Raw genomic sequence first — 23,133 nt, 5'->3', positions numbered from 1 at the left:
TTTCACTACAATAATCCCTCAAATAGGCTGCCGGATCTCCACACCCATCGTACAAGTTAAACTTTGGAACGTTAAACCCCGCAGGCAGACGAACGTCGGGGAACATAGACAATTCTTTGTAAGACATGCTACCCTGGTCTCCCATTCCTTGCTTGTTCTTTAAGGACTGTTCTATGCCTTTCAGCCTCCTGGGTATCCCATCTCGCCCTTTTCTTCTTGTGAACTTTTCATTTTCAACATGAGGCTCATCCCGCGGGCCTTGCTTGTATGAGTTGGAGTTGGGAACCTTATGGGCAACCTCTGAGGGGTAATATTGGGCATCGTGAGCTTTGAATGAGTGTTCATTGTTGGGGATGGTGGATAAGACAGGAGGGCAATTTTTGGGAAAGGTAATTGGAAGATGAGTGATGGAGCTACTAGGGTGGATGGGAAATCCATGATAAGCGGGTGGATCTGGAGAGTATGGGGGATCATCTGGCAATGTGACCGGTGTTTGGGTAAGGGTAGCATTTAGGAAGCTAGGAGATGGCAGGGGTGGTGCCTTCCCAGTCATCCAAGCATGATACATGTCCGTCATGTATTGTCTTAACATCCTTACCTCATCATCCAAACCAGTGTCCCGTTCAGCCAACTGCTTTCGGGCACCGGTATCAACCAACCCAATTTTGTTGTTGTCCGCCATTGCCTTTTGAATTTATGTTGCATAGAGGAGTTACTACTTCGGGAACCACAAACCAACCACCTTTCTGTGCTGAATTGTCAACAACAAACTTGTTAGTGATTAGAGCTTAAAAGATAGGCAACCGCACATTTGGGGAATGAATGCACCTAAGCAGTTAACCGTTTCTATTATGCATTTGATCGGTTGCTTGCGTCATCCTAGCTTTTCCTTATTTCCATTTGCAACTTCTTCTCCTTTCTTTTCACTCATGCCTTTCTATTTTCTCTTTGTTTTTATCATCTCATTTCTCTCTCTTGTTTTTCCATTGTTTCCTCCCCATGGTTTCTTATTTTTCTCTCTTTTTTTTCTTGTTTTTTTTCTTTGTCTTTCCTCTCTTTTTCTCTTCTTTTCTCTTTTTTTTTTGGTTATGATCGAATCCTATGGAGATTGCCTACGTATCATGACCCCGCATAAATCAGACCAAGTGTAGTTCTTGGGGATAAGTGTAAAAATAAAATATTTTGGGATTTTCAAATTTTCATAAAAATAAAATGCTTTGATTACAACGACTCAAAAACTAATAGACTCAAAAAGACACTAACAGACTTTGATGAAAAGATGAAAATGTAGACTCAAAAACAAAAAGACAAAAACACAGACTCGAAAATGGACTAACAGACTCCAATGAAAATTATGAATACATCAATGTCACAACTGCTCCCGGGGCCCGCGGGATATCATTCGGTCTCGCCACGGGCCTACGCGCTAAATCCCCTTGGAGGTGGTGGAGATCTTCCATTATCTGGCGGACAAAGGTCATCACAGTGGCAAAGAACATGGATCTAGTCATATCCTCACAACTACTGCACTTCATCGCGATGTAGTCGGCGATCCTTCTGACTCTCTCTCTTATGACACCCTTTTCTTGCAACAAACGCCCAATCTGCTGGGCCCTGGCTTCCAATGTTTGTTTGGCTACTTGATTCTGTTCTTGGAGTTGTTGCAGGTCTCTTTCTAACTGTGCCATTGCTGTATAACAGTGTTCTCTTTCAGCCTTAAAGTCTTTCGCCTGCTTGATCATTTTGTTCTCAACGGTGATGACCTTTTTCTTCAACACCGCAACCTCATTGTCGTATTTCTCTTTTAACTGTTTAACCAGGCGCGCTCGTTCTTCCGCATTCTTAGCCAATTTTGTTCGAGCCCTGGCTAGTTCACCCTCTACTTTGTTCAAATCAAAACCATACTCATCCACCTTCTACCTAAGGTTCTTTATAAGCTTTTCATCCTTTGTACTTCTAGCAGGATTTTCAGCTGTTGTTTTCATTTCTCGAATCTGGGCTCGAAGGGCCTCATTTTCTTTGGCTAGCTTTTTCTTTTCACCCTCATCCTCCGCGGCTATTCTTGAATTGGAGATCCCTGACTTGCTTTTCCAGCTTTCCTATTGTGGCCCTGTACTCATTCTCCTTGTCCAACCAAGCCCACTGTTCTTGCAATGCCTCAACGAATTCCCGAATGTGAGGCTTTTTGGCTGGTTTTTCAGGTTTAGCCCTTGTAGTGTTCTTTTTTCTATACAAGTCAAGATAGGCTGGTGAGACCTCGCCTCTAGATAGGTCACACACTCGAGTGTTCGCTGTCAAATACTGGCACTCGTTCCAAATAGAACGAAATTGTTTCTTCATGAAATTGGCCATCGGAGCTAACCTCGACCGCATAAACACTAAGATCTTCATCTGGGTGCATCACCTGACACCTTCCCAACTGTCTCATCACCCGGTATAGAGCGTAAGGCTGAATGCCTCGAAGACCCATTAGGAGGAAGTAAGGACCGGTGGCGGGCATATATATAATTTCTTCAATAGGAAGCCAACCCAGTGTCCATTCTATTTGCCCCGCAGTGATGGAGCGAAGGCAGGATACCCAAACCCATCTGGGAACTTGAACCCTGAACTCCTTGTGTCTAACTCTTTAATGCAACTTTTCTCTGCGGACCCATAACTCATATACTGAGGGCGGTGACATAGGTGTTTGATCATCCACATTTGTAGTAGCAAATTGCATCCCTCGAAGAAATCTGCCCCAGCTTTACAAGCTGTGAGAACTCGGTATATCTTAGATACTATCATGGGGGCAAGGGTGCTCTTGGCATTGGTAATCAAGACTTTGACGACTCCAGCCACCCGCAGATCGATATTCCCATCTTTCCCGAGAAACACCACGAGGCCTAAGAAAGCTACCATGAAAGCGAAACGCCTATGCTCATCCCATTTTGCTCGGTTCCCTTTGCTACAAACCCCGCTTTCCGAGTTATTGAATCCTCCTACATGCCCGTACCTCTGGTATATAAAACGTAGAGTGGAAAAACCGTCCTCCAACTCAGAGTACGAGACTCCCTTGCTTATTTTTAGCAAATCCACGAATTTGTGAAAGTTAACGGCTCTTGGAGGGATCAAATACTTATGCCTCAGACCTTCAGCACTTCCCATATAACCTGCTATCTCTTCCAAGGTGGGTGTGGGTTCAAAATCCGAGAACTGCATGACATTATGAGCTGGGTCCCAAAACGTAACCAACGCCTTTATGATGTCTCCTCTAGGCCTGATCTTCAACAACCCGGTGAGGCCTCTCAAATGTAGATTGACCTTATCTTGCTCTGATTTACCCAGATCCTCCCACCACATATGCAATTCCAAAGGGATCTTGTTCATGACTGTTATTGGCAAACTTTGACTCGTGCTCATTCTGCACATTTATTAGGGTGATTTTCATTAAAAGAAAAATATGACTCATTTTGACTCAAGAAAAATGACCATTTTTTTCAAAATTTTCACAAAAATATCCGGCTTTGCCAATACGGCCTTTCAGCACTTCGAAAATAAAGATTTTAAGGCGGTGTCGGCTAACCAGCCAAAACCTTTAAAAGTGACTAAAGGTGGCCGTTCTTGCAAAAATAGCCTTCCGGAGCCCTTTTGAGGGACATTCGGCTATTTTTGACAAGAATGACATCACCTTACTTATTTGCAATAAACATAAATTTATTGTTCTTTTTGGGCTATTTTTGCAAAAAAAGGAAGTTGGACCCGATGGGGGTTGCCTACGTATCTCACATCCGGTGAGAATCAAACTGGCATAGTTCGGGCAAATGAAACAAAACCAACTATTTTTGAAAATAAGACTTTCTCTTTTTTTTCATCTTTCTCAAAAATTCGGCATAATTTCAGTACCATTTAGACATTGGATTTTTCAAAATAGGTGATTTAACTCACTTAACCCTCACATTGTTATTTTCTTTTTTCCCACTTTCTCCCATTATTCAAAAGTCGGTCAGCATGCAAATCCAAATCAAATAAATGCACAAGTAGCAAGTAAGATGCATCAGGATGGTCTTTTCATTTTTGGTACACCTGTCCTAGACAGACCCAACCCATGTGTTGAGTCTCCAAAGTCAAATGCACATAATGCAAGCAAACGTTCCTACTAGGGATCCGGCATGAGGTCTTGTTATACTAGGTTTAAAACCTGGGTTTATTGTTCTAGACCTGGCTTACTCGAGCGGACAGCTCAAGCCGAGGGGGGGGGGCAGCATACCGGGAATACAGAAGCTTCACCGGCTTTGCAACTTGTTCGAAACTCATGCTAAAATTTGGGATATGACTCTAACAGAAGAGAAGTCACACGAAGTGCACACTCCTCCATGATTTAGAAGATTCAAAGAGAATATCAAAGCGGTAAAAGCAACACTTAGCACATTAGGCCCAAACATGTAACAAAATCAGATAATAAATAAAGTCAACTATAACAATTCATCTAAGCTCAAATTCTGAACCCTGAACCAGAGATTCTGGGTTCGATCCCCAGCAGAGTCGCCAGAGCTGTCACACCTCCTTTTTACCTACACCCCTGGAAGGGAGTATATAAGGGAGTTTTTCCAAATTAAAGTGACAATCGAAACAGGATTATTTTATTAAAAATTCAGAGTCGCCACTTGGGATAATTTATGGTGTCCCAAGTCATCGGTTTTAAATCCTGAATCGAGGAAAAGATTGACTCTGTATTACAGTCCGCGAACACAGAAATCAGGGTAAGGAATTCTGTTAACACGGGAGAAGGTGTTAGGCATTCCCGAGTTCTGTGGTTCTAGCACGGTCGCTCAACTATTATAATTGGCATATTATCTGATTTTAATACATGTTTTAACCTATTGTTCAATTTAACTTTATAACCGCTTTCATTAATTATTAGGAAGATTCAACATTATTTAAAATACGCCTTGAACCACGTCACATGAAATGCACCCGCGGTCCACGACACATTTTATTTAATGTTGTTGAGATTTGGATTTGAGTCACATGAAATGCACACCCGAGTTTAGGAAGGTGATTTTAAGATTACGAGCCTACAGAAACTACGCGTTTTCAACTTTGCGAGGGCCGTAGAAAATTCGCTAAACGACGCGCCTCGAATTCTAAGGATTTAAAAGAAATAATTAAATGAGGGCCACGCATCTGAGATTTTACTTGGCACGGCGCACCTCAATTTCAATTTAAAGGCAATACTTAAAAAGGTATAAGATGTGGATCTATTCTAAATTAATGTTCAATTAACCCTTATTAGTTGTAAGCTCACGTTGGACTAAACTTCCCTCACTTAAGCTCAATCATTCAATTCGTTCGTGTCAGCTAATGAGCATTTGTATTTGTAAGTAGATCAAATAGCCTTACTTCTCCTGATGCCTTCATTTATGCCAATGATGGATCACACACAAACTATACCAAAAGCAGTGGGGTTCAAACATTAAATAAGAAGAGAAACCAAAGTATGGTCACACATGACAAAGAAGAGTTGCGTTCCCATGGCAAACCAACAGAACAAACTCGGAATGTTTAACTTTCCAATACAAGAATCTTAAAGTTTACCATGACAAAGTATTGCCAACATGAGATTTCCTACGAACATTATAACACGAGAACCCAAAGAGAAAGAAAAAAAAGAGGGGGAAGCGATAGGGGACTTGCTCAGAATCATTGCTTGAAAAAAAATGAATTCAATCTCATAGGTACTGCCCTGAAATCTGCAAATTTAACAAGGAAAACTTGCTTCTCATCAAAGACACATGCCAAAATTCACATCAGATGTCCAAAGCCTTTGTACCGTCGAAATAATACGCCACAGACCTTTTTACTTTAGAAGAAGGGTATTCAACTCATTTAATCAAGCAAACTTCAATCCTTTAAGAACTAAAATAACAAGCTGATTGAATAGACGAAAGGATTCCTATAATATACCAAAAGGTCTAAATCAGTGAAGAATGCACTTTCACTCAAGTATACAACTCCATCTTACCAAAGAGCCTTAGAGAAATTAAACAGGCCCTCAAGACACCCTCTCGACATTAGATGACCAAAACAGGGGGCAATGAGGCCAAATAGGGGCTGGAATCAACAAGCTTAAAGCCTAGACCAAAAGTTAATTACAAAAAAAACACTGAACTAAGCTAAAAGCACCATAAAACAAAGTAGTAAGGCTGAACTCATAACAGAAAGCTGAAAACATGTTTTGAAACTTTAGAATTTCCATCTTTATTCCTCAAATCAATCTTCACATGAGGTAGAATGTAGAAGTGTACCTGGAAATCGAAAAGAAACAAAGAAATATGGAGTCAATGGCCAACAACAATGAGCAGTAACAAGAATCAGCTTCAGATTCAATAAAACAACAAAAACGGCTGATGAACACCAATGGAACAACAACCACCCAGCAGAATTCAAACCAAAAACTTTCTAAAATCCGAATTCAAACCATTTCAATCTTAGAAAATCAGAAAAGGTTTCAGTAATTGAAAAACTTCAGAGATCAAAACAGGGAACTTAATGGAACAATGTTTTCTTTAGATTTTCAGCCGTCTCTGACTTTTCTGTATTTTCTATCTCTTAAAGTCTCACTTGAGCTTGAAGAAATGGATACCTTTATAGGCAAGGAACTAGGGGAGCCTAGAGAAATCAGATTTTTTATTTTGACCCTTTTGGAATTTTGGTTTTTGCTTAGAAATCCTTAGGTTAAAATTCAGAAGTTCATTTGAATCCCTACCCCCACCTTCTAGACAACTTCCTATTCAGTTACAAGAGATTCTTTCACCTAGACTCCCTGAACTACCCCCTAAACAACTGTTAATTTCCTTCAAAAATGAAATACCGATATGGGTCAAAGTTGCCCCAGGGTCCAATTAACCCAAAACCCAGCCCAATACATGAATCTGTATACTAACAGCCCAACCTACAACTTAAAATGAATAAGGGAGAAGGAAAGCTGATTCATCAAGCCCTTTAATAAAATTAACGACTGAACTTACATAATTTCGGCCAAAACAAAACTCAAACAAACAAAACTCAAATAGATATTAATCCTAATAACGCAAATGAACAACTAGAACTACTGATTTTAATCAAACTGAAATTGATTCAAACACACTGAAATACAAAAATCAAAGAAAAAGAAAACAAGAAACAGATGCGAAGAATGGAATAGAGAAAGGAATGATACTAGTCTTAGCCAGAACAAATTGACGAAGGATATGAGCTTGGCCAGACGCCCTTGGTCTGGTCAGGAACTAACAAATCTTGAAATGTACCAAAACTATCGTTATCCGATTATTCCGGGCAAGCACAATCATTTAACGGAAGTCCTGAGTCAAATCAAGTCTTGAGAGCGTAGGAATCGGAACATTACTTTTCTTCTGATTTTCGGGTTCAAAGTTGAGGTGAAGATGTGGGGATTTTCGGGAGATTGACAATGACTTAATGTTTGAGGGAGTATGGGGAGTGTGTGGTAAGGTTTTGGGACGATTCGGAGGTGGAACGCCGGCGACAATGGTGGAATTCTTTCGAGGCGGCGCTGGTTTGGTGAGAGAGATGGGAAGTCTGAGAGATGAAGATGGTACTAGGTTAGATTCAGGGATTTTTGAACAGTTTAATCAAAATAATACATAGTTTCACAGCCGTTGGATGATGCCAAACGAAAGGCCAAGATCAATTTTAACCCTTTAACTCGAAACGACGTAGTTTTGGTTCCATACTACGTCGTTCGAGTCATTTAAAGTGGTTGAATGGTTGGACCGGGTATGGGGAGGGACATTGGGCCTGTTTTGAGCGATTTTGGACGGGTTTCAGGGGAAAAGTGTTTGGGCCTGGGGGAAAATTCAATTGATGAGCCCAAAACTTAAATTTTCTTGTTTTAAAACCTTTTTCTCTTTTTCAATTTCAAATTTTTCTTTTCTTTTCAAAAATAAAACCTAAATTAAATCCTAAACCAAATTATCCCATTAGATTAATTACTCAAACTAATATTTACAACAACCAATTAATTATCAAATTAAAAGAAAACTACAAAATTCGAAGGTAAATGCAAAAATGAGTTATTTTTGTGATTTTTCTATTTTTGTAACACAACCAAATTACTAATTAATTTAAAAATGCAAAATTAAATTCTAAATTCAAATGCAATGTATTTTGTTTTTGTATTTTTCATGAATTAAATAAAATAGAGGTGCACAGACAAATGCAAGCAAATTAACAAGAAATGCTAGAAAAATCTACGAAATTGCAAACAATGGGAAAAATTTATTTTTTTGAATTTATGAGAGTAATTCATATATTTCCGTATTTATTTTTATGGCGATATTTCATTCTGTCTTATTTCATTATATTTATACCAGCTGGGCCCTAACCTGATCTCGTCACTACTCGACCGAGGTTAGGCTTGGCACTTACTGGGTACTGTTGTGGTGTACTCACACCCTTTCCTGCACATGTTTTTCGTGTGCAGATCCAGGTACTTCTTCTCAGCCATACTTCTAGTGAGGCGAGGTGATCTTAGAGACTTCGAGGTATATCTTCCGCGTCCGTAGACCTAGAAATCCCTCTCTATTCTTCCTCAAGTTATAGACTTCTTGTATTTTTCTTCGTCGTTAGATTTCTGGAGTTTGGAAACACTATGTACTTCTGTAGCTTGTGATTCATGAGATTTCGGATTTTGGGAGTGCTTATGTTCAGTTCGAGAGTGTTTTATTGTATATGCTGAGCGACATTTTAGACTTCTTTGTTAGATTTACCTGTTAAATTGTTAGTTTTCATATCCTTGTGTTCATTTCCGCAAATTGTTAGGCTTACCTAGTCGTAGAGACTAGGTACCGTCACGACAGTTCACAGAGGAAGAACTTGGGCCGTGACACCTTTGGTCTCCACCTGTAGCCATACTCAATTCCATACCATGAGCACCGGTGGCCAACTCTTCAAAAGTTTTAGGCTTTATTCCTTGCAAGATGTAGCGAAGGCCCCAATGCATACCTTGGATGCACATTTTGATGCTAGAATTTTCGCTAAGACGATCTTTGCGGTTGATGCTTAAGCTCCTCCGACGATTGATAAAGTCAATAACTGGATTCTCATTCCCTTGGCGAGCGTTTGTAAGTTCAATCATGCTCAAGATGCGCCTTGTGTTATAGAAGCGAATGAGAAATTCTTGCTCCAGTTGTTCCCAACTATCGATTAAACAAGGTTCAAGATCTGTGTATCAATCAAAAGCAATTTCTTTGAGAGTCAAACTGCCTGACAAGGTGGTTGCCATAAGTTCCAGCATTATTGCATGTCTCGACGAAGTGTGCAATATGTTGCTTGGGGTTTTCTTTACCATCAAACTATTGAATCTTAGGTGGTTGATATCCACAAGCCATCTTCATGTTGTCATCCTTTGTGTGTATAGTTTTGCATATGTATGGGAAGATTTAGTGGAAGGCTCAAATTTATCTTTGACGACCCTTATAATGAAGTTCTTCAATTGGTCAACATGAATCTGTCCATTAGAAAAGACTTGGAGCTCTTTGGTCATTGTTGCTAGCTTTGAAGAGGACTCTCCTTTCTCTTGAATTTCTAGAAGCTTCATAGGTGCTTGGATTGATTCTTCCTTTGTCACACTCTTTACCTTATTCATCAATTTGGAAAGTTTATCATCTTGAACTTTCATGTACTTTGTCAGGCCATCAACTGCTTTTGTCAAATTTATAAGTTGTTCTTCTATGGTAGAAGCTTCAATCATCATCATCATCATCATCATTTGCATGACCATCGCAGATGACGAAGAATGATATGGATCATCATTTGGATAGAGAGCATATTGTGGAGTGACACGAGGAGATATTGGAGCAAATTTTCTGCTCAAAGTGTCATCATATTTCCGTGGGACTGGCGATGACATTCTTTTGAAAGGCTAAATCACGCCAAAGTTTGTTCGACCATCTCAATGATGTTGTTCCCTTCTTCTAGTATGTACGAAGAGGATCTCACTTCTTTTGGAGAAGATGAACCGAAAACATGAACTGTATACGGCACTTCAAGCACTTGTTGTCCTAGTATTTCGGCTTTGCTTCTTTTGATTTGGCCAACAATCTTCATGGCAACTTCCAATCCGCTTTTGGAGTTAGTATCCTCAGTAATCTTGAATTTGGGATTGATTTTCGTTGTGGCCATCTTGGTGGTCTTGAAATTTGAAGAGAAGAGATAGTCCCAACGACTAAATTTTGTTCGTGAAAAATAATAATCAAGACAAGAAATATAAACAACAACAACAACAATTACCCAGTAAAATCCCACATAGTGGGGTTTAGGGAGGGTAATGTGTACGCAGACCTTACCTCTGCCCCGATAGGGGCAGAGAGACAGGACAAGAAATATAATGACAAATACTATATTCAATTTTAAGTGATGGAGTTACAATTTCTAGAATATCTCGAATCTAAAGAGATATAGTTCTCTAATTCTTCTCCTCACGAACGATGATTCAAGTGCTTGAGAGCTTGATCTTGAACTTGATGAATTTCAGATTTGTGGTGCGTCACAAACAATTTGAAGGTCGTCACGAACCAATATTTGTTGTTGGGTTATCACGAACGGGGATTTGAAACCGCCCTCTTATGATTTGCGTTCGCCTTTGGGATTTGACCATTGTAGATGTGGATGTAGACCTAGATGCTATTCTTCATAGCTTCTTTAATCTTTCCTTCTGCTTACTTGATTGTCTTTCTAGCCTTCTCCTTTGACCCCTTTATATAGGTGTGGGGTGTAGTAGCATCCAAGAAAATCCTCATGGGCCATTGGGCTTGGGGCTTTATATGGGTCGATCCACATTGTAGAAAATTAATTAAATCGAGCAGCCCAATAATATTGGACTTTTATTTTAATCAATTTAATTAGATTTAAATAAATAACCCAATTATACTAGCCCAAAGTATTTGGTTGGACTAATATATATTTGTTGTATGATAAAATCTAAATTTCTTATGGATTTAAATTTAATAAAATTGTAACTGTCTATCATATATTATACAACCGACGACTATGTTTAATTTAAATGATTGTGTGGACGGATATTTAGGCTAATTTTTCTGTACATACCATCTATTGGGCCCTGTTTGCACGAAATGGGTAGCGCGTGAGAAGAAGTTAAACCCAAATCAGTGTATATAGTATGTTATTATTATAATTAGCTTAAGATATCATGCCATGTCATATATTGTGATGCCCAGATAGTTGAAGCTTTTTGTACTTTCTTCCTTGGAATTTTACACAATTTTAATATCATTCTATATTTTCATATCTTAATTTATTTTTAATTATTATATTAATTACTATATTAAATATTAAAAATAAAAATTCATGAAATTTGTAAATCGAGCTTTGGGACTTCAACATTAACAGGAAGACATACAAAGCGATCCACCATATCTCTCTATCTTTAAGGAAACTGCTTAGTGCTTGAAGCATCCAAATCCAGTGCTAAATTCTCCTTGGTTTACATTTTAAATATTTGTGATCAAACGCGGAACTAAGAATTTTAGTTTATGGGTTTTGAACCATAATTCTTTTTATTTAGTAGGTCCTAAATAGATTATTTATACATATTTAATGAACTTTATCACAAATACAGAGTTTGAGCCAAAGCTACTGGGTTCCACCGAACCCGTAACTATAATGTTGGCTCCGCTCATGTTTGCAGTGGCGGACGCAAGTGGTGGCGAGCGGGTTCAACTGAACCCGCTTCATCAAAAAATAATATTGCGTATATGTATAAATTACGATTAAAGCTGCATAAATTTTGTATAAATATTTTATTTGAACCCATTTGACAACTACTATTTTACGACTAAAGTTATGTACTTCTAAGATTGAATCTGCTTGCACAAAATTCTAGGTCCGCCACTGCCTGTTTGTGATTGATAGTATTGATGCACAAGCTAGTATCTCGTACTAGGAAATAAAAAACAATAATAAAGTGAATATAAGAACGATAAGTACATATTTATCACACTATTTTTTTCCGAATAATCATCGGACTAATTAAAGAAGAAGGAAAAGGATGAGTAACATTAAAAGGGGGAAAAGGGGAGAGAAACTGAAAAAAATTAAAGAAAAAAAAAGGAAATAAAAAAGAAAAAGAATGAGAAGCCTTGCAGCCTTGCTAGAGTTTGCTAGTTTCACAGTATTTGAGAAACTCCCTGAAAAATATTTTTCAAAAATTGTGTACGTTGAATAACAAAGTGTAATAAAATGGGAAAAAAGTATTCAAACATTTTGAACATGACTTATGAATTTATATAGTTTTATGTCTTGAAATTTTTTAGAAAGTATTTCACATGTGCCCAATTAAATGTTGGTGGTGGGAAATTAAGTTCTCAAGACGGGAACTTCATTAAGAAATATTTGAGTGGAACAATTATAGTTCCAATTCATAAAAGATTTATTTCTACACGATTCATAATATTTCTTGTTCTGTACAAGCTTTTCCTCAAGTTATTTCTCCTAAAAATTGTCCAAATGCTACGAATTTGTTAGTGAAATATTATGGAGAATCTTCAATATCTTTTCTTGTTGATTTCTTTGTACAATAACCTATTTATATGATAATGAGAAAGAATATTTTTAGCTATCTAAGAGAAGCTGCCCATACCCTCTGTCCCACTTATGTCCAAGACACCTTTAGACTTAGGCACCTTTTCTTTTTCATATCATTCGAACAAATAGCATTAACAGTTCCCAACAACTTTATTCAAAGACTATGAGATATTTTTCGCATCACTCGAACAAATAGCACTAACAGTTCCCAATAACCTTGTCCAAAGACTGTGAAATAATTACGTCGATTTTCTTTCCGGCAACACCCTCCCTCAAGTGGGATCCAGTAGATCGGACTCCCAACTTGCTTATAATTGATCGGTGAAGAGGCCCAAATAAGGGTTTGGTGAATATATTTGTAATTTGGGAAGAAGAAGGAACCAAGGATAGCGAAATCAACCCATCTAGCAATTTCTCACGAACAAAGTGGCAGTCAAGCTCTATATGCTTGGTTCGTTCATGAAAGACGAGATTTTTAGCTATATGTATAGCAGATTGATTATCACAGTGAAGCGACACAGGTAAGGAGGGAGGAGCTGAAAGATCTTGTAGAAGGCGGACAAGCCAACTAATTTCCGCAACAAGCCGATGCATAGAACGATATTCTGCTTCTGCCGAAGAAAGGGCGACTACCGATTGTTTCTTTGATTTCCATGACAACGGACAGCCTCCAAGACTTTTAAAAAATCCACTTACAGATCGTCGTGTATCAGAACAAGATGGCCAAGAGCTGAAAAGAGGGATCCGGAGACATGAATAATCCAAGTGCTGGGTCTCCAGATAGATATCTTAGAGTATGTAGAGCTGCCTGAAAATGCCCAATGCAAGGGAATTGCATATGTTGACTTAGAGTTTGAACATCAAATGCGATATCTGGTCTGGTATTCATCAAAAAATTCAACTTCCCTAAGAGCCGCCGATATATTATCGGATCCTTCAAAGGAGTACCGCAATTAGCTGAAATCTTGATAGTTAGAACCAAAGGGCTTGAGGCTGGCCGTTCTTTTAAACAATCGAACTCAGAGAGAAGATCTAGAGCAAATTTTCGTTGAGTGATGACTAATCCTCCAGATTCTCGAAGAAGCTCCAAACCCAAGAAGTATTGAGCTTCTCCCAAGTCTTTTATTCTAAATTCGGCATCAAGAAAATGTTTGGTTTCATCAATCTCTTCTTGATTTTTCCCAGTTATTAAGATGTCGTCGACATAGATGGCCAAAATAGTGATGACATTCCCAGAAGTCTTAAAAAAGAGAGAGTAATCATTCAAAGATAAAGTATATCCTCTAGTCCCTAAAGTAGAAGATAATTTAGCATACCATTGGTGTGATACCTGTTTAAGTCCATATAGTGATTTCCGAAGTCGACACACATGTGAAGGAGGACCTATTAGACCAGGAGGAAATTTCATGTAAACCTTTTCGTCCAGATCGCCATGTAGAAAGGCATTATTGACGTCGAGTTGGTGTAAAATCCAATTCCTCTTAACTTCTATGCTCAAAATACATCGAATTGTGGTGATCTTTACCACCGGAGAAAATGTCTCGGTATAATCAATTCCTTCTCGTTGTATATCTCCTCTTATAACTAATCGAGAATCTTTCCAAGGATCCATTTGACTTTAACTTAACTTTGTACACCCATTTACAAGGCAAAGCTTTTCTCCCTTGAGGCAGCTTTACCACATCTCAAGTGTGATTGGAATCCAGTGCTGCAAATTCTTTTTTCATGGCATCCTGCCAACCTGGGTGCTTCATTGCCTGCTGGTAAGAAGTAGGCTCTACAATTTGACATATGGAATTAATTTTATCTTTGTTTTGTTATGTTAAAGTAAAGAAAGAAAAGGAGTGAATAGGAAAAAAAAGGGGTTAGGAGAAATCACAGAGTAAGCAGAGTTACATATATAATCTGATAAATACTTAGGTACATTATGTATTCTATCTGATCTGCGTAAAATCGGTTCTTCTGCTGTAGATAACACTTCATCAAAATTAGGGGAAGTTTCAGGAGACCTAGAGTATTGATTTGGACTAAAAATTATATCATAGGAAACTTCAGGGGATTGACTCAAAGTGGCCTGTAATTCATGTGACTGAGATGTAGTGTCTTTGAGTGATGAGGGTTCATGTGAAGTATATTTTCCTTGAATTATCATTGGTTGATCTACTAAATCAGTAGATGAATGAAAACAAGCAGGAAACAAATGTGACATAGGTTTTGAATATGAAAAAGGGAAGATATTTTCAATGAATTTCACATCTCTTGAAATGAATATTTGACTTGATTGCAGACTAAGAACTTTGTATCCTTTCTTACCATATGGATAACCTAAAAACACAACTAGTAATGCCCTAGGATCTTGTTTGTCCCTATTTCTAGAAAGTGTAGATATAAAACTCAAACATCCAAAAGGTTTCAAATAAGAATAACCTGGTTGTTTTCCAAAAACTACTTGATAAGGAGACCTGTTTTGAAGAACTTTAGAAGGAAACCTATTAATTAAATGCGTTGCAGTAAGAAGGCAGTCATCCCAGAATTTCTTTGGAGAATGTGACTGAAATAATAAAGCTCTACAAGTCTCAAGCAAATGTCTATGTTTGTGTTCAACCACTTCATTCTGTTGTGGAGTTGCAACACAAGTGGTTTGATGAATTATTCTTTGAGAAGAAAAATAATCTTTAGGAATGTTCCCTGTTCCTAATTCATAAGCATTATCTGATCTTATTACTTTCGCTTTGGCAGAAAATTGTCTTTCAATAAGGGCAAGGAAAGATTTCAAAATAGGAAAGGCATTTAATTTTGTGGAAAGGAGATAAGTCCAAGTACTTCTAGAAAAATCATCCACTATAGTAAGAAAATACTTTTCTCCTTTATATGTTGGAGTATTATAAGGTCCCCATGTATCAATGTGAATCAAGTCAAAATACTTTTTGGATTTAATAGTGCTGGTTGGAAAAGGTAGTTTAGATTGTCTTGCCATGGGGAAAATTTCACAAGGAAAATCTTTAAGTTCTCTAAAAGTGATAGGAATTCATGTAATGTTCTTCATTGTATGATAAGAGAGATGTCCCAATCTATTGTGCCAAAGTTTTTCAATAGTAGAAATATTGCAACTAGGAATAATTTCATTGATTGTTTCATTCAAATTTTCATGACAGACAGGACTTAAAGACTCAGAACAAACATGACTCAAAGATTTAGAACAAGCAAACTTGGACACAAAAGGACATGACTCTGTAGCATTGCACTTAGGTAATTGACTGGCAACTGAAGAAACTTGGACATTGAGCTTTGAAAAGTCTTGAGAAGTGTTATCTTTCAGCATGTAAAGACCTGTTTTTGCTTCACCAAAAAGCTGATGCCTCTTCATTGAAGGGGCCTGTATAAAATACCCATGCTTAGTAAAAATCAAAATACAATTAACTTGCTTACAAAGTTGATATACTGACAACAAATTGTGTTTGAATCTAGGGACAACAAGCACATTATGAATCTCAAGATCTAAGTTCAAGAACAAACTTCCTACCATTGTAACCTTTACTTTGTAGGAATTAGGTAAATTAACAAAGATGGGATTTGAAAGTTTCTTCATGTTATGAAGTAGGTTCTTATCATATGTCATGTGCTGTGTTTCACCTGAGTCAATAATCCAAGTATTATGAAAAAGGTTGGAAAAGAAAGAGGTAAACGTCTGTAGAACAAAATTTGTACCAGCAAGATTCGCACTAACATCAGGTTCAAGTTTTGAGGTTGATCCACTAAATCCGTGCACTGTCCGGAACATTTGGATTAATTTTTCACATTGTTCTTTGGTAAAGCCTTGACTGTTGACTGAAGTTAGTACTGCATCTGCTCCAGTACCTGCACTATCTCCTTCTTGGGTATTTACTACATTAACTTGATGGTTTCCATAGCCCCTTGCCTTTGTTTGCTTAACTTGAAATGTTCCGGATAACCAACCAACTTGTAGCATTTTCTTTAATATGTCCCGTCTTTCTGCAATATCTGCGTTACAACTCATGTTTCCTCAAATCAGAGTTAGAAAGTTGATTTCCTCCTTTGTTCTCTATGTTTCTCCTTTGTCCATTCCATCTCTGTCTAGTCAACATAAAAGCGATAGATTCAGTAGAGACATGAGTACCTGAGTGTATCTCCCTTTGAGTTTCCTCATGCAAGATGATTGAGTAAGCTTGTGCAGTTGTGGGGAGTGATTTCATCATCAAGATATTACCTCTTAATTACTCCACTGTAAACATCATTCAGCCCCATTAGAAATTGTATTAACTTTTGATCCTCATTCATCTTGTGGTTGTGTGACTTTGCACCACATTTGCAATCACAATTGCAAGTCATAAAAGTATTTAGGGCCTTCATTTGATCCCAAATTCTCTTCAGCTTAGTGAAATACCCTGCCACATCATTAGTTCCTTGGTTGATGTTGTTTAGCTCTCTTTGTAACTAGAACAACTTAGTCCCATCAGCTTTCCCATAACGCTGCTCTAACTCATTCCACAACTCTTCAGTCGTTTGAGAGTAAATAACACTTTCTGCAATATCCTTGCTGAGAGAGTTAAGCAACCAAGCAATGACCATGTCATTGCACCTCCTCCATTGATCTTGCATCAGTGGATCTGTTGGCATGGTATAAGTTCCATTAATAAATCCAAGCTTGTTCTTAGCGGATAAAGATATCAAGACGCCTCTACGCCAGTTTGCATAACTAGTTCCATCAAAGTTTATATTGATGAGATTCATTCCCGGAGAATCTGAGTTGTTCAGAAAATAAAGATGACAAGCATCTATTTTTTCAGCCAATGTCTCAGCCATTTTTGGATCAGAAAAAATATTTTCAGTGTCTGATTCAACCATCTTTGTGTTGATGGAGATTCAAAGAAAAAGGAGAACAAGAGAAAATTGTAAAAAATTATCTTAGTGATACCATGAGAATCTTCAATATCTTTTCTTGTTGATTTCTTTGTACATAACCTATTTATATAATAATGAGAAAGAATTTTTCTAGATATCCAAGAGAAGCTGCCCATACCCTCTGTCCCACTTATATCCAAGACATCTTTAGACTTAGGCACAGAATTTTTCTAGATATCCAAGAGAAGTTGCCCATACCCTCTGTCCCACTTATATCCAAGACATCTTTAGACTTAGGCACCTTTTCTTTTTCACATCATTCGAACAAATAGCATTAACAGTTCCCAACAACTTTATTTAAAGACTATGAAATATTTTTCGCATCACTCGAACAAATAGCACTAACAGTTCCCAATAACCTTGTCCAAAGACTGTGAAATAGTTGTGTCAATTTTCTTTTCGGCAACGGTTAATACGTGGTAATTTATATTCTAAAGCTTATTTGGCACATACCCTAATACTCACAAATTATTCATGTAACAAAAAAATTAGTACAACTATTTAACTATATAGCAATTTTTTTTGATAAAAAACCAAAGATTTTAGAAAATCATGAAGTCGGCTCCGATTTATAGCATCTCCCATTCAATAAATAATAATGGTAAATCGACACTAAATAGTCGTTCTTAAAATAATACTCCAGCGAAATACATATACATATACAATATGCAAATTATATACTTTTGTAGTTATCGAATATAAATAGTTTTGGTTGCAGACTAAAACTGATGTTTCTAGTGGTGCTTATCGGACGGATAATTACGCTTAACGGTTCGGCTTATCTGTTATCGGAATATAAATGGAGTAATTTGCTAGCCATCCAATACGACAAAAGACGGATTGGTATTAAATTAATAATTATAGGACGGTTATCGAGCGGTTTATTGGCTATATCAAGTAGATTTTTTTTGAACAATCCTAGTATTATGATTACCAAACGGCCAAACGTGATAAAGTGACTCGACTCCCTCATTAGTATGTACCGCGCTTCAGTTTACCAAACTTGTTAACATCCATTGCAGCATGATAGAATCTGTTAATACTTTGTAGTTTTGTACTGCACTAATGCACTTGTATAAGTATTTTTTTGGTTGCATAATTAACTGTTTCATGTCAAGAAAAGAAAAAACTAAAAACTGGTCAAACTGATTGAAAACTTATATACAGTCAAAGCATGTACATCTAGGTGGTGTGTTTATATATAAATCCTTTTGAAGTCTTTAGAGAAGGTTGATCCACATATAATTAATGGGAATAATTAAAGATACGTATATGTAAATATAAAAATTCTTAGGGGGTTAACGCTTTATCCAATAAAAAAATTGAGTAATCTGTTCCCAAACAGCTAAGCCGTTAATTATAAAATTTTAATATGTTTACCAGCTATTACCCCAGTAATCCGATACTAATAAGTCAATAAGTCATTGATTTGGTTCGATTAACGGTTAGGGTTCGATTTTAAACGGCGCTAATGTTTGCCTATTAATAATTGCGTCCATCTAACAAAAGTACATGATGGCAATTGGCAATGACGCAAAGCCCCACAACTGAAATTATTACAAACTCCCTTTTTCTTTAATAACTCTTGTTTGTTTATGCACATTTTTCCTAGATTTCAACACCAGAGAAAATCTAAAATTAATTTCACGAGTCTCAGTTACCAACTTCTTGATCATTTCCTCTTACCTTCAATGAAAGTCCATGCAAGACTTAAATTTTCTGCAGTAGGACCCTAGTTATAGCAAACCACCTACTTTTCTACTACTAAACTTTGAATATTCAAACTACTCCTAGTATAAATATGTGACTACTAACAAGTCAGACTCCTACACATTATTTTCTTGCTTATACTTATCCCTTCAAACTAAAACTCCTTCTTTAATTTGAGAGCAAAAAAGAAGGAAAGAATTCAAGAGTCTGCTTTAGTTTTTCAAGGTGAGAAATTATTACAATTATGGGTTGTTTTTTACTGCTTTGGGTAGAGTTTGTAGGTTCAGTGCTAATTTCTTGAGCTGTTTTGTTTTGTTTAAATTAAGCAGATGATAGAGTTGCTTAAAACTATTTCATGAAATGAATTGCAGACTTTACGTATTTCATCAATTTTGTAAATTACTAGAGGTGTTAGTTTGCTCTCTCTGGCTTTTTATCCATTGACAATTTGTATTTTGAGTTGTTTTTTTATGTTAATAATGTTGCTGAAATGCCCTTTTTCTATTTGGAGAAAAGACATGTTGATTTTCCCACTGTCTCTTCTCTAGTTACAGAATTTTCTTGAATTCTTTTGTTATTTTGCTATTTCTGAAAAATATAATACTACTATAATAAAGTTTTCCTCTTTTCTTTGTGGGGTTGTGGAGGAATGGGTTTAGAGAAAAATTTTAATGGCTTTGAATTAGATGGGATTTCCTAATTTGTAACAAAATCAATGGTTTCTTTTAGCAGGATTCATTATCACTACCATAAGGCATCTGAGGTCAAATTGCAGCTTGTCCAGTGAATGGGACTCTCTCTTTCAATACTGTTATCAGCATGGAATGAAATTATAAGGCATAGTTATCTTATTTTTCCAGACACAATGGGAAGATCTATTGTCAGATCAGTAAGCATTGAGAGGAAAAATGGAGAATTATCTTTGAGAACACTCAGTTTCAAAGAAAAAGATGCTAAGAATGTTAGAAAATCTGATTATTCAGAAGAAAGTCCAAAATACGAGAAACAAAAGCTTAAAACTTGTACTCCACTTAATAGTTTGGTTATTGACAATGGAAAAATGGATTCAGTACCAAGACTCTCAATTCCAGAACCCTTTGTGTTCTCTTCTCCGCGACCTGTTACTGAGCTTGACGCTGCTGCGACTAAGCTCCAGACTGTGTACAAGAGTTATAGGACAAGAAGGAACCTTGCAGATTGTGCTGTAGTTGTTGAAGAGCTCTGGTATGTTTCTTTTGCCGCCTCTCTGTTGTGTAAAATCGGTTACGTTTGTAGAATTGTAGTCTTGGTTTCTAATTTTCTCCTTCATGTATTTTAGGTGGAAGGCCTTGGATTCTGCAGCTTTAAAACAAAGCTCTATATCATTTTTTGATGTCAATAAACATGAAGCTGCGGTGTCACGATGGTCACGTGCCAGAACACGAGCTGCTAAGGTATGTTAACGAGAACCAAATATAGGTCGCATTAATGAATTTTGACAGCAAAAAGTTTTACTCAAGAATTGAGCAAAATCATGTTTATGATCTACAGGTAGGCAAAGGTTTGTTGAAGGATGAAAAGGCTCAAAAACTAGCTCTACAACATTGGCTGGAAGCTGTAAGGCCTTGCTGCTATCTGATTTTTTATGCATATATATCGATTATATGAAGTATCAAACATACAGTAGAGAACTTATTCATGTCTATTAAGTCTAGGTTTTAGAAGTTTAACGCATTATTGGCTGGTATGGTCAAAATTTTGGAATGGTTCTTTTTACTCAAGAAATTAACTCTATACTGATTGCTTACGAAGATGGCGCTTTAATTTGCTGTTTTTTTAACTACAGATTGACCCACGTCATCGTTATGGACACAACTTACACTTTTACTATGATGTATGGTCCAACAGCAAAAGCACACAACCTTTCTTCTATTGGTAAGATCGCCTCGCAAAAGCACAAGTAGTTTAGCTTCATTCAAATGTCAAGTTTCCGCTAACATTTCAAGCCTACTTCTTTATTGTAGGTTGGATGTGGGTGATGGCAAAGAAGTAAATCTTGAGCGTTGCCAAAGAGTTGATTTGCAACGTCAATGCATCAAGTATTTAGGACCTGTAAGTCCAATCTAATCTATTTCCTCTTTTATTATTGTTGCACTTACATTGTATATGTTAGATGGAAGATAATATTTTCAACTTTTTCATGCCTTATTGTTGCAGAAAGAAAGAGAAGCCTATGAAGTAATTGTGGAGGATGGCAAGTTGGTGTATAAGAAAAGTGGGATGCTGTTGAATACAAGAGAAGGATCGAAGTGGATTTTCGTTCTTAGTACTTCGCGAACTCTTTATGTGGGAATGAAAAAGAAGGGTGTTTTCCAACACTCTAGTTTTCTATCCGGTGGTGCTACTACAGCAGCTGGTAGATTGGTTGCTCAGGACGGGATTCTTGAGGTAATATTCTCAAATCACACAAAAATATGCATATAATTTTCTTTTGTATCATTTCACTGATTTTAGTCCCATTTTCTCTAGGCATTATGGCCATACAGTGGTCACTATCTTCCTACGGAAGATAATTTTAAGGAATTCATCAGTTTCCTCGAGGAACACCATGTTGATTTGGCTAACGTTAAGGTAACTACAGTGCTTTTGCTTTTCAACTCATATATTCATGTTCAGTTTAGTGCCGATTTAGCAAGTAGTAATAATGCTAACGGGCAATTCACTAATGATTTTATCTGCAGAGATGTGCAATAGATGATGATAGACCTTCATCTAACAAAGACATGGAGAAAACTTTATCACAAACTTGTGATGCAGATGTAGCTAAGGACGATGGCCCGGTCAGTGATGTGTCGAAAACAACTGGTGATCAAGAAAATTTTAGGCCTACCGGTGAAGACCAGACAGAGGCACCAGTTGTTGACTTGACCAAGCGTTTATCTTGCAAATGGACAAGTGGAGTTGGTCCCCGCATTGGCTGTGTTAGAGACTATCCCATTGATCTTCAATCTCAGGCCCTTGAAAAAGTTAATCTTTCTCCGAGGGTTACATTGTCTCAGCCCAAGAATTGTTATCCAATCCCTTCACCACGACCGAGCCCAAAAATTCGTGTCTCGCCTAGGCTCGCATTCATGGGACTTCCAAGCCCAAGAGTTTCTGTTACTAGCAGTACTTAGGTTGTGGATTCATAAGAAAGGTGAATAATTTATTCACTGATTTTGTTGACCCTTTCAAGTTTTTTTTAGAGAGCTTTTAGTGTTAAGGTAGTTAAATTCTTTGGTTCCTTAATCCGGTGTTGTACGATATATGATCAAGTTTTTTTAGGACTTTAACTGTTAGTTATGGCTGCAGTCTTTGGTTCCTGAACTCTTTAGTGTACAGAATAAGATAAAGTTCTTTATAAGAATCATAAGATTATGTTAAAGTTTTTTTCTCACTGTTTCTCTAGCTTGCTTTTAATTTAAAGACAATACTGAACTAGAATTGGCAAGGTGTGCCAGGCCAAGGCAATAGTGCAACGCCAAGACAATACTTGAGAGCCCACTATTGTGGTAGACTCTCTCCCTAAAAAAATTGAGTTAATATCGTGTGAGTACTCATATTAAACTGATAAGAACAAATACTACGGTTGATCTTAGCCAAAAGGCCAAGAAAGGTATGCATGCTTTTCTATAAATTGACTCGTTCAAATTATACTTGATGCTCTCGGCTTGTCTTCGTCCAAATCGGAGGCTCCAAAGACGACACGAAGACAGAATCTTTTCAATCAAAGCAATAGGAGAAGAAGAGAAGCCCTAGCATTCAAATCTAAGCAAATATAGAACCTTTAAATATGGCAAAAAAGGTGTAACGACCCGACTAGTCGTTTTGAGCTTTTGCATTTCGCTCGCCAGTTCTCGGGCATGACTTGCCCCGTGTGAT

At 37.3% G+C, this 23,133-nt stretch overlaps 1 protein-coding gene and 1 pseudogene across 2 annotated transcripts; one reads left to right on the top strand and one right to left on the bottom strand.

The window, feature by feature from the left end:
* The first annotated feature begins 19,289 nt into the window (after nucleotides 1-19,289).
* Nucleotides 19,290-22,648, top strand: LOC107762675 (IQ domain-containing protein IQM1). Of its 2 annotated transcripts, none has more exons than XM_016581049.2 (9): nucleotides 19,290-19,458; nucleotides 19,966-20,457; nucleotides 20,552-20,666; nucleotides 20,764-20,829; nucleotides 21,059-21,147; nucleotides 21,237-21,324; nucleotides 21,430-21,660; nucleotides 21,742-21,843; nucleotides 21,954-22,648. In XM_016581049.2, exons 2-9 carry the CDS (start codon nucleotides 20,021-20,023, stop codon nucleotides 22,386-22,388), a joined length of 1,563 nt encoding a protein of 520 aa, XP_016436535.1. In that variant the 5' UTR covers nucleotides 19,290-19,458; nucleotides 19,966-20,020; the 3' UTR covers nucleotides 22,389-22,648. The 2 variants fall into 2 exon arrangements, with proteins under 2 accessions (XP_016436535.1, XP_016436536.1); XM_016581050.2 differs by having other exon boundaries at nucleotides 19,320-19,458; nucleotides 19,963-20,457.
* Nucleotides 22,649-22,698: 50 nt separating this feature from the next.
* Nucleotides 22,699-22,871, bottom strand: LOC142165490 (U2 spliceosomal RNA; annotated as a pseudogene).
* Nucleotides 22,872-23,133: the final 262 nt, after the last annotated feature.

Source organism: Nicotiana tabacum, chromosome 1 (genome assembly GCF_000715075.1).
Source record: "Nicotiana tabacum cultivar K326 chromosome 1, ASM71507v2, whole genome shotgun sequence".
In the NCBI taxonomy this organism is placed as follows: Eukaryota; Viridiplantae; Streptophyta; class Magnoliopsida; order Solanales; family Solanaceae; genus Nicotiana; species Nicotiana tabacum.
This window is presented reverse-complemented; position numbering and strand designations above follow the sequence as displayed.

What these genes read in the sequence shown, in the direction of transcription:
- LOC107762675 (XM_016581049.2), top strand. Translation starts at nt 20,021, where the DNA reads ATGGGACTCTCTCTTTCAATACTGTTATCAGCATGGAATGAAATTATA. An exon ending in ACACAACCTTTCTTCTATTG is followed by an intron (nt 21,148 to 21,236) that starts GTAAGATCGCCT and finishes TCTTTATTGTAG; the next exon opens with GTTGGATGTGGGTGATGGCA. An exon ending in GCATCAAGTATTTAGGACCT is followed by an intron (nt 21,325 to 21,429) that starts GTAAGTCCAATC and finishes TTATTGTTGCAG; the next exon opens with AAAGAAAGAGAAGCCTATGA.